The sequence below is a fragment of the Diceros bicornis genome, chromosome 21, assembly GCF_020826845.1.
Source record: "Diceros bicornis minor isolate mBicDic1 chromosome 21, mDicBic1.mat.cur, whole genome shotgun sequence".
Taxonomy (NCBI): Eukaryota; Metazoa; Chordata; class Mammalia; order Perissodactyla; family Rhinocerotidae; genus Diceros; species Diceros bicornis.
This window is the reverse complement of record NC_080760.1, coordinates 16833637-16848273: the sequence shown is the minus strand read 5'-3', so window position 1 is coordinate 16848273 and position 14637 is coordinate 16833637. Positions and strand designations below refer to the sequence as shown.

Genomic DNA, 14637 nt, shown 5'->3' with positions numbered 1-14637 from the left:
GAATGCAGCTCAAGGACTTGGGGAGTGGCAAGGCACCAGGACCACGTCTTGGTCCTCTCCATACACTGGGGCCTCTTTGTCACTTGAGAAAACATCCACTGGTAGCACCACTATGGGGCCAAAATGCTTGGTATTCCACACCGTCCAAGGAGAAATTATGTTCTTATTTTTGCCCTCACATTCCCATCCCTAATCCAACTCATGAATTCCAATTTAGGGAATGCCAGGGCAGTTCCATGTGCTGGAGAAAACTTCACCTATCTACTCTTACTCATTCTGCAGTTTGGGTTTAAATGTCCCTTCCCCAGGGAAATCTCCCCGAGCACCTTGGCCTAGGTCAGGTCCTGGCCTGAATTCTTCCTCCATTACACTGTTAGAACTACACTTACTTACTTATTTGTGTAATTATATGCTTACTATCTGTCTCCTCGGCCAGAGGGTAAGCCTCAAGAGACATTGTGTCTGTCTTGGGTCTTGGCCTTTATTGAACACCCCTTGCCAGAACAGTCCCTGGGATGAGGTAGCACGGAATGAACACTGGAAGATAAATGAATGAATCCTAATGATTCCCCTAGAAGAGCCACAGAAGAGCAGGACTTACTGCACAACTTGTTCTGGAACACTGAGGTGAGTGACTCCATCTGGCTGAAGTTGGCCACCAGGAAGACGTGATCCTCGTGGGGCTCACTCCCAATGGCCTTCAGTGTGTTGAAGTCCACCTGGCCCACACCAATGGCAAAGATCAGGATGCCTGTGTCCCGTGCCTTTGCAGCCACCTCAGCCACTGAGTCCTGTGGCCTCCCATCTGTCACAATCATTATGACCCGCAGCACATTCTCCCTCAGGGGCCGGGCCCCTTCTGCTTCTGAGAATGCGATGTTCAGGGCATACTGGATGGCCAGCCCCGTCATGGTACCCGTGGACAGGTGCCTCATCCTCTTGACAGCGCGCTCCACTTCAGACTTCCTCTTGAAGGTCTTGAGGGAGAACTCGTTCTTGATGGTGCTGCCATATTGGAGTAGGCCCACCCGGGTGACATCAGGGCCAATGTCCAAGAACTGCAAGATGTCCACAATGAACTCCTTGACCTTTTCATAGTCTTGGGTGTTGACGCTGCGGGAGCTGTCAATGATGAAGACCAGGTCTGCCCGCTTATTCCCACAGGAACTCTCTGGGGAAAGAAGAGAGGTCAAATGCATTAGAAGAGTGTTAAGGACCCAGTGCAGGTCGGCTGCTGTTGGAAATCCTAGGGCCGGGGATCACCTGTCAAACCTCCAATCTTCATCCATTTTTCTTCCCCACTCAGGAAAGTCGTAAGGGTACATACATGCATGACTGGGTGATCATGAGCATTGGCTACAAACAGATACTATTTCTTATCACAAGATAAATGAAAACTTCAGTGAAAGTCATCAATGCAGTTTTTAGGTGGGCAAACATCTGATCAGGGTCAAAATGAATTTATTATTTACTGCATCCCACGTAAGCTTGGCTAGATACTACAGGGAATATAGAAGCAGCTTAGGATAGGGACCAATGTCAAGAAGCTTACAGTCTATCTGGGGAGACTTGACTAATAGAACAAAGGAAAGAACAGCTAGTAAGAAAATGTGTGGTGCTTGCACTAGACATTCAGAGAATGGGGATATTAGTGGGCTAAGGACAAGGACATGGGACATGAGCTGCCTTATGGATGCATAGTGTTTGGATTGAGAGAAGAAACAAATGGAGAGAGACACACCAACAACAACCTAAGATGGCATGAATATGCTGGATAACAGAATAAGTGATAAAGGAACTGCTAGGAGTTGCAGATAGAAATTAGGTTGAAGGGGTAGCTTTAAGTCGGTTATAAAGGGCATTTAAATTCAGACTGAGAAATTTGTACATGATGCCACAGGTGATGGGCATAATAAAATTAGCATCATATTATGTAACTTATCTCTCCTATAGGGCAGTTACATAATAAAAAGTCAATTGAGTGTGGCAGCAGTTTGGAAGGTGGGCGATCCAGACCATTGTTGCACTAATACGGTTGAGAAGGGGACTCCTTCTCAACCAGGGGGGCAGTAGTGGAAATGGAGAAGGGACCCAGGCGAGAAACAGTTCAACAAAGGACGCAGTTAAATTGGAAAAAGGCAAATGTTAAGTCTCTTCCTTACCACTGCAACCACCATACTTATTCCTTATGCACTCAAGCAAGAAGGTTATAGGAGGTTTGAGTCCACAGATGAAACCCATCCCTTCTGCATTCTGGGAAGAGGATGATATTGGATGAGATGAGAGGCCTCCTGCCTCCAAGGGTAGAAGTTGGGCATTCCTGTTGCAATTTCTCAGAGGTTCTGAGCTACTGCCTCCAGCCAGGGGGAGTGCCCCCTCTCTCCCCTCTCTTCCCCTGTCCCTTTCACGGACTTTGCAGCTAAATCTGGATTTGACAGGGATTAGAAAGGGATCCCAAATGCTTGCCCTAAATCCCAATCACCACAGCTGCACGAAAGAGAGAGAAAGCCAAAAATGAAACAGTGAATTCAGTCATCAAAATAAGTGGGAAAGGCCCATGAGGTCATCCCGTCCAGGCCGGCTTGCCAGGCCATGACTCGCCCCTGAGCGGCTGCACACACACCTCATCCATTGCAGCTTCACAAGTCTAATGATTTTAGGGGAGGAAGCACCCCAAATGCCAGTATCCTGGCAGGAAACCTACCTTCTGTGGCATTCACATCCAACAGTGGGGGCTGTGTGAATGTCTGAATTTAAGGTGAGTTTCTCAAACCAGAACCCTCAGAAACTGCTTTTTAGAACCCAGGGATAAGATCAATACTAAACCTGACATGTGTAGGGTGTTTTAAAATCTTTTTTCCAGAGTGCTTTCATCACTATGGTCTCATTTGATTTTCAGAACAAGCTCTTGAGAAAAGAGCTAGGAGTATTATACCCACTGGATAGAAGAGAAAATAGAGGCTCTGAGAGTTTGAAAATCCTTTATAATTTAGAAAAAGGAACACTATATGGAGACAACACTAATACCCACCTCATTGGTTGGTTGTGAGAATTTAAGGAAATGATGAGGCTAAAGAGCGTAGCCTTGGACCTGGCATGTGGGAAACTCCAACATGTGGTAGCTGCATACACAGGCTCTCCTCTGCCCACACTGCCCCCCACTTCTCTCCTGCCTCAGCCCTCACTTGTGCCGGGCCCAACCTGGGTAGGAGCAAGCTGCTGCTTATGGCTGTGTACTTTGTGCTGCACACAGGCCCCTGCCCACGGCGGGAAGTGGGCTGAAATCCAGCCAAGCCCTGAGCCCCAAGGGCTGTGCCCGCCCTGAGAGACACCTGGAGGCGGTGCCTTTTTCTAAGCTTCACGAAGGTGCGTATGGTCTAGCATATGGCCCTGGGTCAGAGCAGTGGACAAGAGACCTGCAGTTCCCAGGAAAAAAGACAAGGGCCAGGACCCAGACTGGCCTCTCTCCAGGAGCCACACCTGCCCCATCCTTCACATCTGAACTTACTGCAGGGAGAATGTGGCCCACCTGCTGAGGAGAACAGGAGCCAGGCTCAGACCCTGCCACAGAGGAGGACATTAATGAAGGCTCCTTGGAAGGGAGGGAGGGTGACAGTGGACCGACCCCCTGAGCACTCTCTTCCTCTGGAGATCTTTGGAAGCAGGGGGTCCTCCTGGAACTGGGATTCTTACTGTGGGTCTTAGTCACGGCATCAACATCCCACCAAGCATCACAACTGATTTAAAGGGAAGCCTGGAAGTTCCATGGGGAATTATGTGCTTAAACTGGATTAGTTCCCGTCAAAACAAATGAGTAGTTTCCACAATGCCTAGACATTTACAAAAATACCACAAAGGTTCAAAATGTTGTTGGAGGTTCCAAGGGAGCTGTGATTGTGAGTTGAGAATGAGTGCTGGAAGCCCAAGTGACTGAGTTTTCTTCAAGACATCTCCTCAGGTCCCTTGAGAGCTCAGAACCAGTTTTGCAGCGTGTCCCTGAAAGGGCCAGTTCAGTGGTTCTCAAACTTGACGTGCCTCCCAATTCCCTAGAGGACTTGTTAAAAACTAAGATCAGTAGGCCACACTCCCAGAGTTTCTGATTCTGTAGGTCCAGGGTGACACCTGAAAATTTGCATTTCTAGGAAGTTCTCAGGTGAAGTCGATGTCTGGTCCAGGGCCCACACTCTAAGAACCACTAGTTTAGGTACTAGAGAGATCTCTGGAGAAAAGAAGTTCTGGCAAGTCTTGACCTCACTATCTCACTGTGAATTCCCAGAAGTGGGAAACTAGTCTCACTCATCTTTGTAGCCATACAGTTGGGAACACAGAAAGTCGTCGGTCAACGTTTGTGGAATTAAATGGAATTCTGAGTAGTGGAGCAAGGCTTCAGGGATTGAGTGAGAGCAGTCGTTTCAAGGAGGGGGATGAAAACCACTAAGTCAAAAAGTTCTAGAGCAGGTCTGGGTCCTGCTAATAGAGACACAGATTCTAAAACCCAAATCTTTGCCATTTTATGAGGGCACATAGCCACTTTTGAACTTTTGGTTCATGGACTCGTAGGCTAATAAAATCTTAGAGCTAGAGGAGTCTAAATAGAGTCCAAGTCACTCACTTTACAGAAAAGGAAACTGAGGCTCAGAGAGGCGACTCATCTCTGCAAGATCTCATGGCTCATTAAGGTCAGACCTGAGAATATACTGGTGCCTTTTCCACCATCTCATGGTGGGTGCCTGGGAAAATTCTCAATACAGCTGGCATTACAATATGAGCTTTGCAAATACTTAGGGGCATTTTGAACCACTGCTGTGAAGAGCCTCACAGATTCTCCACATGGAAACTGCTGAGAGTGTTTCCAAAAAATGGACTCTCTTCTGTGTGTGTTCCTCTTACACACTGGTTCTGATAAATGGCATCCCTGTCTCCTTAGCCTGAGAGAAGAACACACAACCACTGTCCTTCTGGTCCTTGACAACAGGACTTTCTTTTCTTTCTTTTTTTATATTATACGTTTTTTTTAGTGAGGAAGATGGTCCCTGAGCTAACATCTGTTGCCAATCTTCCCCTTTTTGCTTGAGGAAGATTGTCCCTGAGCTAACAGCTGTGCCAATCTTCCTCTATTTTTTGTGATTGGGACGCCGCCACAGCATGGCTCCAGGAGCGGTGTGTAGGTCCATGCCCGGGATCCAAACCAGTGAACCCCAGGCCACCTAAGAGGAGCACATGAACTTAACCACTATGCCACTAGCCCGGCCCCATTACAGGGCTTTCAATAGCAGTTGGAAGAAGGTTTGTGGGCACATCATAAAATGTCATCCCTTGAACCATAAAGTGATAGTCTGGACCTTGTCAACAGTACTTCCAGTACTGTCAGCTTGACTCCGAAGCCCACTGGGCAAAGGAGTGTCTCTCACTCTTGCAGAGAAGGTAAGCCTGAGCCAGGACAATTTTAAGCAACATCCCCCAGCAGGATTACAGTGTGCAACCTGGGAACTATTTCCTCCTCTCAGAGTTGCAGACTTGCCGCTAATCAGCCTCCCTTACTCTGGCTAAATTCAATCACGGCCGTGTAATTGTACAGTAAATATTTGGTGCCATCAGCCTGGGAAAGTCAGGGCATGTTTGGAGAAGGAAAGGATGTGAATCTCTATAATAAGGGTAAAATCATTTCATTTGGAGACTGAAAGGGGCTCCAAAATGCTCAGTGAAACAGCAGTAGAGTCCTATGATCTCAGTGCAAGTCCAGCCTCTGCCACTTTCTGTCTGTGTGGTCTTGAGCCTCTCCTTAACCTCTTTGACCCTCAGTCTCTTCTTCTGTAAGATGGGGATAATAATACCTCACAGGGCTATTGTGAGACTCAAAAGAGAATATAATAATAATAATTTATAGCTACTATTTATTGAGCACCTAATAAGTACCCGGCCTTGTTCTGAGTACTTTACATACGTTGGCTTACTTATTCTTCCCACCCCCCCTTGGGGAGTAGGTACTGTTACTATTCCCATTTTACATATAAGGACAGTGAGTCTAGAAAGGTTGAATAACTAGCCTGGGTCTCATACTTAGGGAGTAGAGGAGCCGGGATCTGAACCCATCTTGTCTGGCTCCGTAGTTCACGCTTTTGACCACCAAGCAACACTCAGAAAGGATTTTGTCCTTCTAGACCTGCCGTTCCCAGCATACTCAAGACGCACCAGGACTGCACCGGCTCTCTGGGTCAGTTTTTCCTTCCCTGGAATCAGGGCCTGAAAGCTGTGGCCCAATCTTGCTTGCCTCCTGCCAACTGCTTCTCCCTTGCTAAATGCCTATTTGTATTTTTTTTTATTTAATAAAATGATGAAAACAGATGCTTGCCTCCCTGAATGGCAGCAGCCCAGTAAATCAGGCTGCTGGTCATTCCTGTTCTCGTTCCCTTGCCAAGGGCTTATTGAGAGCTCAGTAGGAGCAAGGCCCGTGGGAGACTGAAGGATGGGGCAGGTGTGATGGAGAGCCGAGGTCACCGATCTTCGAGGGACTGTGGGGAACAGGAGAATACGGTCTGGACAACAGGCCAATACTCAGGGTGGGGCAAGGGAGGGAAATGGATTTCAGAAAATGTGCTGCTTCATAACAATTCCCAGCAAAGTTCCCACAAACAGATGGTTTGTGGGCACTTAAAAAGAGAACTGTGAAAAATTTAATGATACAAGTGAAAAAATGTAACAGTTTCTAGGATGGTACAAGAGGGAAAGGACTAGGGAACTAGAGTATGATTTCTGGGTGGCACTGAAGGCCGACTTGAGGGTGGGGATCATGGTCTTGGAGGGAGGCCAGTCAATACGGTTGTGTGTCTTGCTCCAGCTACACTCACCTGCACAGGTACAGGAGGAAAGCAGGCAAAACATGGCTTTAACCAGGGTTGTCATTTAGCCAAGCGAGAATGATGAATCCAGAGAGTGACAGAGTGACTGTAATGAGTTCCTATGGAATTAAACTGGGGGAGCAGGGAATAGAGGAAACGAGGGGTGAAGGACAGAGAAACGGTCACAGGATCAATTCAAAGGCCAGCTCAAGTCACAGACTGTTGAAGTTGGAATACTAGATGGGGTGAGTGGGGAAAACAGGAGGTTTAAATTGAGATTATGAGGGGACTGCAGTTACTGTAACCCCAGGGTCAAGAGTGTAAGAAGAGGAGTTACATGGCTCAGATATGGTGGAGGACAGGAATACTGGAGAAAAGGAAGTCAGAGCTATTGAGGGATCATTCCAATGGATATTGAAATCATCAAGAATTATGACAGGAGTCATAGTGGAGAAGTGGCGGTGAGCCAAGAGCTGAGACTGTTCCCATAACTAGGAACGACCAGAGAGCTGTTAATTCCCTAAGAGTACAGAAACACCATGAAACATGATTAAAATTTCATAAAGGGAAAGAGGCAAAAACTAGCTCACCAAGAGTTTCAAAGGGACATTGGGGAGGAAAATGACAGCTGTTTTATGATTACAGACAGAAAGAGAACCATGATCATTATGAGCCAGCAGGAGTTTAAGAAAGAGGAAAAGAGCATGCACAATTTATTTTTTTATTCCTAGATGGGATAGATCAGGAGGATCGGGGAAATCTATAGTTTGCATCTCAGCAGGGCGAATGATTGACCCTAGTTAGGAAGAAATGCAGATTCCACATGTGTAGAAGAGTTAGGTAGAGCCAGTCGTTCAACAAATATTTAGTGAGTACTAATTTTGAGTCAGGCTCTGGGAATACAATGAAGGAAAGACTCTCAGTTGTGAAAGGCAGGCATACAGACAAATAATAACAGGATACAATAAAATAGGTAGACTAAAAAGATAGAGCGCTCAGGTAGGGGGGGAGAGAGAGAGAGAGAGAGAGAGAGAGGACGGCTGACTGTCTCTGGGTGTGGGTACCTAGGCTATCGGGCAGGCTTAGCAATGCCTTTTTTTTTCCTTGTCCTTGGTAGACATTACTAATCAATTCTGGCCTGTCCTACTCAGCCTGGACTCAGCCTTAGGATCCTTTCAACACAGCACTCCAAAAGCCTACAGATGATAAAATGGAATCATTTAGCCAACCTGGTTTTAGAGTCTGGCGCTCTGCAACAAAGGTTGAAGTACTCAACTTATCCATTTCTAAGAAACTGAGTAAAGGTAACTTAGCTAATCATACTTATGATACATTGTCTGATTATTAGTGATAACATTACTTTTCAATGAGAAATAAGAAGGGTGGGCAGACAAGGCTTATCAACAATCTGCGTATCAACTTCCAGACAAAGCCACATTTATGACAGAGGGCTGCTGGTGGGCATGGGGTCAAAGCAAACAAAATGGAAAGATTGTAAGAAATAGTCTCTTCAGACTGTAGAAGTGGTATGTATCCTCCATTATAAGAATATAAAACAGCACATCAGAATTCAGGGAAATTGCATCCCATAAGCATTTGGTTTATATGAATTGAACTATATGAGTCTGTCAAAGACAGACAGAGAGACAGACAGACTGAGAGAAAAGACTACCACGTAACAGGGCACTGAGATTCTACCCACTGTCGTGATGAACACGTGCCCATAGATGCCTGAGACGTGGCCCCTGCAGCCACCTCACGTGGTTCCGTCCCCATGTGCCTCCACACTCTTGGAGCTGACAGGTGACTTCATGGCTATTTCAGGGACAGTTTGGACTATGAGACTTTTGCCCCCAGTGCGACCTAACCTGCAACTCCCTTGTATTTAGGGCAATTGATGGGGGCACCACGGTCCTTGGCCAGGGCTGGAAAAGCGTAATCACTTCTTCCCTCTCCAATTCCCTTGTTAGTCAGTCGCCAGCTGCTGCATTAGCTCACACCAGACATTTGACAATGCAGTGGATGAGCTGGGGCTGTCTTTGAATCTGTCATGCACTACTCACATCTTCCTAAAGAACCACCAAGGAATACCCTGAACACTTGATTATATTGTATTAGGGAGACACCCTGGACTTCCTAATGGGATGTAAGACATATCTTGGACTCATTAGCAAATCATTCCTGACTTGGTAACATTTTCCAAACATTTTTCCAAATGCTGGGGGCACTTGTGGTTCTCTCTACACAACTACATACGATGCTGGGAGGAATCGCTATAAACTGAATAACAGAGTCAGGACCAGAAAGGATTTCTGAGGGCTGGAATAATGAGTCAACACTAACAAGATGAAATCTAATTGGTATAAATGTCAAGCTCTGCATGTAAGCCTCAAAAATTCAACTGTATAAAGCACTGGAAAGGAGACATCTGGATTGATAGCCAGTCACATGATAAAATCTGGAGTCAGGACTGCAAATCCCAAGCCTTGCACATTGCCCCCCAGACAGCCAGCCCCAGCACCTGTGAGACCACCCCCCCTAATCAATCCCAGACCAGAATCAAAGTTCAGCCCCAGGATTGCTCTCAACACAGCACCCCATGCTCCCACCACCCAGTGCCTGGAGGGGGCTTGGGGAATGAAACCGATTCGTCAACCACATGCTTTCCAATCATTCCCATTAGATCCCTCCTGACCTTACCGCCCAATCATCTCACCAATGGCTTTCCCAGCTCGGAGGGTAGAGAGACTCCCCCAATAAATGGACCTTACTCCTCCTCTCTTCATAGCAGAACTTTCCTATAAATGCATATTTTGGTGAGTTTCATCGATTGGAGTCACAATAGCTGGATTTGGCAGCTGTTAGTTAGTATACGCTAGTATAAGTGAGCCTCAGGATGCTGTTTCATCTAAGCAATTTCTTCAAAAGCCACCAGCCTAAAGGTCACTGACAGCAAGGTCACTGATGTTCATGGGAGAATGAACTAACGAACTCTTTGGCCTCCTGGACCCAGCCCACCACTCCTGCCCTGTACCTCATACCCCAGCAACATCAAACTGTTGGTAGTTCCCTATACACCATCCCCTCCTGGCTGCCTCCTCAGCTTAAGACTCAGCCCTGTGGTTGCCTATTTTTGAACCTTTCTTTGATGGGCTCCCTCCACTGACTTAAATGGCCCTCCTCTGAGTCCCCTGGTCCCTGTCTCCCCACTACCACCGCATTTACCTCTGTCTGAGCATGTTCCTACCAGCATCTCATGCATGTAGCTACCCAGCCACATGTAGTGTCTTCAGTGAACCCCTAGTACCCAGCATAGCGCCAGGCACAGAGATGCTCCGTCGGTGTCTTTGCTCCTTCCCTTCAATGTGCATATGTGCGTGGGAGGGGTGGGAGGGCAGAGAAGAGAGAAGTTGCAGATACCCCTCCCTGAACTGGAGTGGGCTGGGAGAGCTGTCAGTGGAGATACAATAAAGAACAGCCCACAGCAGGGATCCTCAATGTCTTGATGACATCAGAAATGCCTGGGGTACTTATTTAAAATGCTGAATCCTAGGCAGCACTCTAGATCAGTGGATCAGAATCTCTGGGGCTAGAGCCCAGGAATCTGCGCTTGTAATTGCTCCAGGTGATTCTTGGGTACAACAAATCTGAGAAGTCTATCCCAAGGAGCATGTGAGCCTGAGAGACCATCTGCCACAGAGCCAGGAGTCCAGGGTAGAAGACAGTGTCACGGGACCCCTTCCTGTGCCCTAGCACCCTCTTCCCCAAGACCAGAAGCGAGGTTGTAAATATGGCAACCAAACATCGTACATCCTGATTCTCCCGTGGGTTCTGATCCACATTCTGTTCCATTGTTGGAACATGTGCATGTCAGATATGCCCTGGCTTTCAAGTAGTTTCAGAAAATAAACAAAGGTAGGCACCATTATTGCCCCCAACTTATAGACGAGGATGCTGAGGCTGAGAGAGGTGAAATAACAAGTCCACAAGCACAGGGCGAATGAGTGGTGGTGATTTCAATCCCAAGCCAGTCTGATTCTAGCCTGATCTTAGTCTCTGTTTCCCAGTAGGTGACCAAGCACGAAGAGTTTCCTCTGAACAGGTAAATGTCCCAGAGAAGAGCCTTGCCTGCTACCCTCCCAGTTACCAGCTAACACATTAATCCCCAGATAAAATCTGGGGAGGACTGGTGGTGGAGACTGGAATGAGATGCAGAAAATTAAAGCTCAATTCAAGACACACTCCCTCAATTCAAGTGCACAAGTCCCCACTTCACCCTCTGCCCTGGGCCAGTGCCCCAGGAGTCAGTGCGGTGCCTTAGGCCCCAGCGAATCACCTGCTGCACCGACTAAAGTCCAAAAGGGCCTTTGGCATCACCAGGGAGTGACAACAGTAAGCACAATTAGTAACTTAATGTGCAGGGATATCATCGCACAAATACCCTATTTACTGGCCTGCAAGAACCATCAAACCATAAGGCAAACCTCTGAGGTCATGACTGGGCCTTATTCATCTTCCTTTCACCAATGCCTGGCTCAGGGCTGGCACAGGGAAGGCAGTGAGCTGCAGGCACCACAGGCAAAATTCAATGCTGCAGCTTCAAGGACGTTGACATGTAGAAGATGCAGCCCCTGGCCTCAGGGGGCTTACAGTCCAGGAGGGCAGTGAGACAAGCATACAGATGAGTGCGGAATGAGGCAGAGCATGAAGAATTATTATCCAATAAGCATAGCATACGCTTAGCCAGAATAGTCTAACCCTCGATCACAAAGAACAGTCGCTAGAGATTGTACTTCTGAATGAGGAGGCATGAACCCAGCAAAGACATGGAGCAAATACACTCTCTACCTCTTAGTCAACTACTGAGGATAAAAGTAACAACGTACATCCCCGTGGAGGCGATTTCTGTGGTCTTCCCTCCACATGCACCCTGCTCTGAATGCCTGGTTGGATAGGAGAGAGGGTGGGAGATGGCTGGGGGAAGGGGAAGTGTGGCATGCCAAGCTCCCTGTTCTGCCAGAGCCACTCCAGTTTGCTTCTTCCTGCTCTGTGTGTTTTATCATACACCAGCTTGCCCCAATGAGCTGCGTAAAAAGCAGTTGATACCATTCAAGGTGCCATGTCCTGTGTGCTTCTCTCAAGAACACATGAGATATAGTCTGAAAGTCATCCTTTACTTCATTAAGTTCTTTCTGTCACCTATAAGCAGAACCAAAGTTCAGAGGCAAACGATGAAATTTCAGTATTGTCAGATTTGAACTGTGTACACTTTAACCAGCTATTACCAAGAAGTGCACTTGCAGAGCAGAGAGAGATGGGGCTGCTGGGAGAGATAATTTCAGGATGGATTCTATATGCCTATGGAGATACAAACTGGAAAGGTTTTATGCAAAATATACTTGCTAATGTCATGATGAGTTCAGTTTTTGTTTTTTTTTTTTAAAGAAAGTTCTGGTGAATGAGCCTAGATCTTTGGGTAGCAATGGTTCTCCATAAACCAGAGACATGGGCCAATGGCACCCTGGGGGATCCTGGGCTGACACCAGCTCAAATTTCAGTCGTCCCTGTTGACTGTCATAAATTCCTTTAGGAGCACAGCCCTCTAAGGCCCTGCAGTGTGCACCATCAAGCCAGCAAAACGGAAAAGAAAAAAAGGAAAAAACATGCCACATCACACCAGTCTCCTCTAGTAACCGTTACACGAGCTGAAAGAAAAGAGACATCATATGAGGTTCAACAACTGTGGTTTCCAGAACCTTGGACAATTTTCTTTTCAAGGGAGCCAAAGAGAAAGCTGCCCCAGTTTAGCCCTGGAGAAAACAGTTTCCAATGAATTGAATTTCCTTGCAAGGTAAAGCAGTTTGCTAACGTTTCGCTAAAAAATGCCCCTCACGTCGTCTCTCGGAGTTTGCTATGCAAACAGGCTTTCCCTTAATTAATAAAGAGAAGTATAAAGAAGCCCTGAGCTACATACAGAATAAGTTTGGTATTCTCTATCAAAACCCCTCTGACCATCTTTCTTCCTTTCTCAAATTGGGAAATGACTCCTATCTTGAAATCGTAATCTACACACACACACACACCGTGCCCGTCCCCCAATACAAGATAGTACAGAAAGTCCTGGGAAACAGGCGATTTCTTCTCTCTGCAAAGCGAAAAACAGTGTAGGTGGCTTTTAAAAAGCAAACTGGCATTTGACCCATAAGAGCATTTTAACTTAATAAATTGAGCAATTGCCTCATCTGCTTTCTGAGAGTTCAGCAAATGGAAGTCAGGAGCAGAGCAGAGCAATCTGTAAAGGGCAATGTGGGGTTGAGCTACGAGATGAGCACCAGGAGGAAGAGGCCAGAACGTCACACCTCACTAGATGCAGTCTTGCAGTCCTTTCCCTGGAAGGGGAGGGGTGCAGGCACACAAGGAGGCAAGGAGCAGAAGGTTCCAGAGCCCTGTACCATCAAAGGCAAAGTCTGTCTTTGGAGACACTTCTCTCATTATTTCGGTTTGGTTGAGTTATGCAAACACTATGGAATCCCCCTCTTTGTGCTGGGTGCTGGGGAAACATGTTAAGCAGCCTCAGCCTGGGAGGAGCCTACAGCCTTGTAGAGAAGACAGATTCATAAACTTCATAAAAAGCATGAGAAACTGAAGCCTGAAGGAAAGCGCCGATCCCAAAAGGGTGGCTGGGGAGATTCCTGGAGAAGGTGATGCATATTATATTATTTTATAATATTTTTATATTATTATAGGATGAGCAGGCGTTGGCCAGGCAAAGAGTTGGGGTGGGCATTTTTGGCAAAGGGTCAGCATTAGCAAAGGCCTGGAGGCTGGAAGAGAGGAGGGTGCACATGTGTACAGGTTACTGCAGGTGGTGTGGTACGGCTGTTATATTAAAGGACGGGATGGGATGACAGGGCCATGTAGGGAGGGCTGTATGTGCCTCCTATAGAGAAGTTTGCACTTCATGAAGGAGCCCATAGGGAGCCACCAAAGGGTTTTAAATGTGCCCGTCCTCCTTTAGGGCACATTCTGAGGGGTCCTGACAGCCCAGACTTCACTCCCTCCTTACCTGGCCCAACCCAAAGCCAGTCTCTCCAGGCCTGCCCGCCTTGTTTTCCCTCCCATATGAGGTCCCAGCCTGGTCTCAGGTGTAAATTGACATCCCTGATGTATACACTAATAGAGAAAGCACCAGAGAAAATTTTAAGACAACTCCTCTGGCTTTAGGAGTTAAGTTTCTACCCCTTTGTTATCTAACCCTGCAGCGAGTCTACTGGAAGGACTTTCAGCCGGTGCAGCAGGCAGTTTAGGCCAGCGCTGAGCCTGCCAGCTCCTCTCTCTTAGGGTCCAACTCCTCTACCTCTATTGCTCTCCCAATTCAAATTTCAAACGAATAACCACTGACTGAATATCAGTTAGCACTCGGCATGAACTCCCACCTCTTTCTGTGAGTCTTCCAGTACTGCAGAAGCTAAAAGGATAAAACCCACATTTCTCAGACTCCCTTGCAGGCAGGGTGCTGGGTAAGAATTAGGTAACACCAATTAGATACACCCACTAAGGAGGAAGCAAGGTGGAGGCTGTTTCTGCTGGCAAGCAAGGTTGTAGACAGACAGATTTGCTGTTCTAGTGTCTGCCAACCAGCCTCACAGATGTAGTTATGCAGGTATGATCCCCGCAATGGGTTCTTGTATGACGGCCCCAGATTCTGCCTCCTTCAGCCTTTCCAACAATTATGTAAGCACTTAGTTCCCTGTCTACAATTCCTTTCTGCTTAAAATACCTAGAAAGCTTTGTTTCC

At 47.0% G+C, this 14637-nt stretch overlaps 1 protein-coding gene across 2 annotated transcripts in view; it reads right to left on the bottom strand.

Annotated features, from left to right (window-relative positions):
• The window catches only part of MATN2 (matrilin 2), a 125171-nt gene that overhangs the window by 89907 nt on the left and 20627 nt on the right, over positions 1–14637 (bottom strand). For both annotated transcript variants that reach the window (XM_058564683.1, XM_058564684.1), the window contains exon 2: positions 602–1171. In XM_058564683.1, coding sequence (XP_058420666.1) covers positions 602–1171 — 570 coding nt within the window. The remainder of the gene's footprint in view (positions 1–601; positions 1172–14637) is intronic.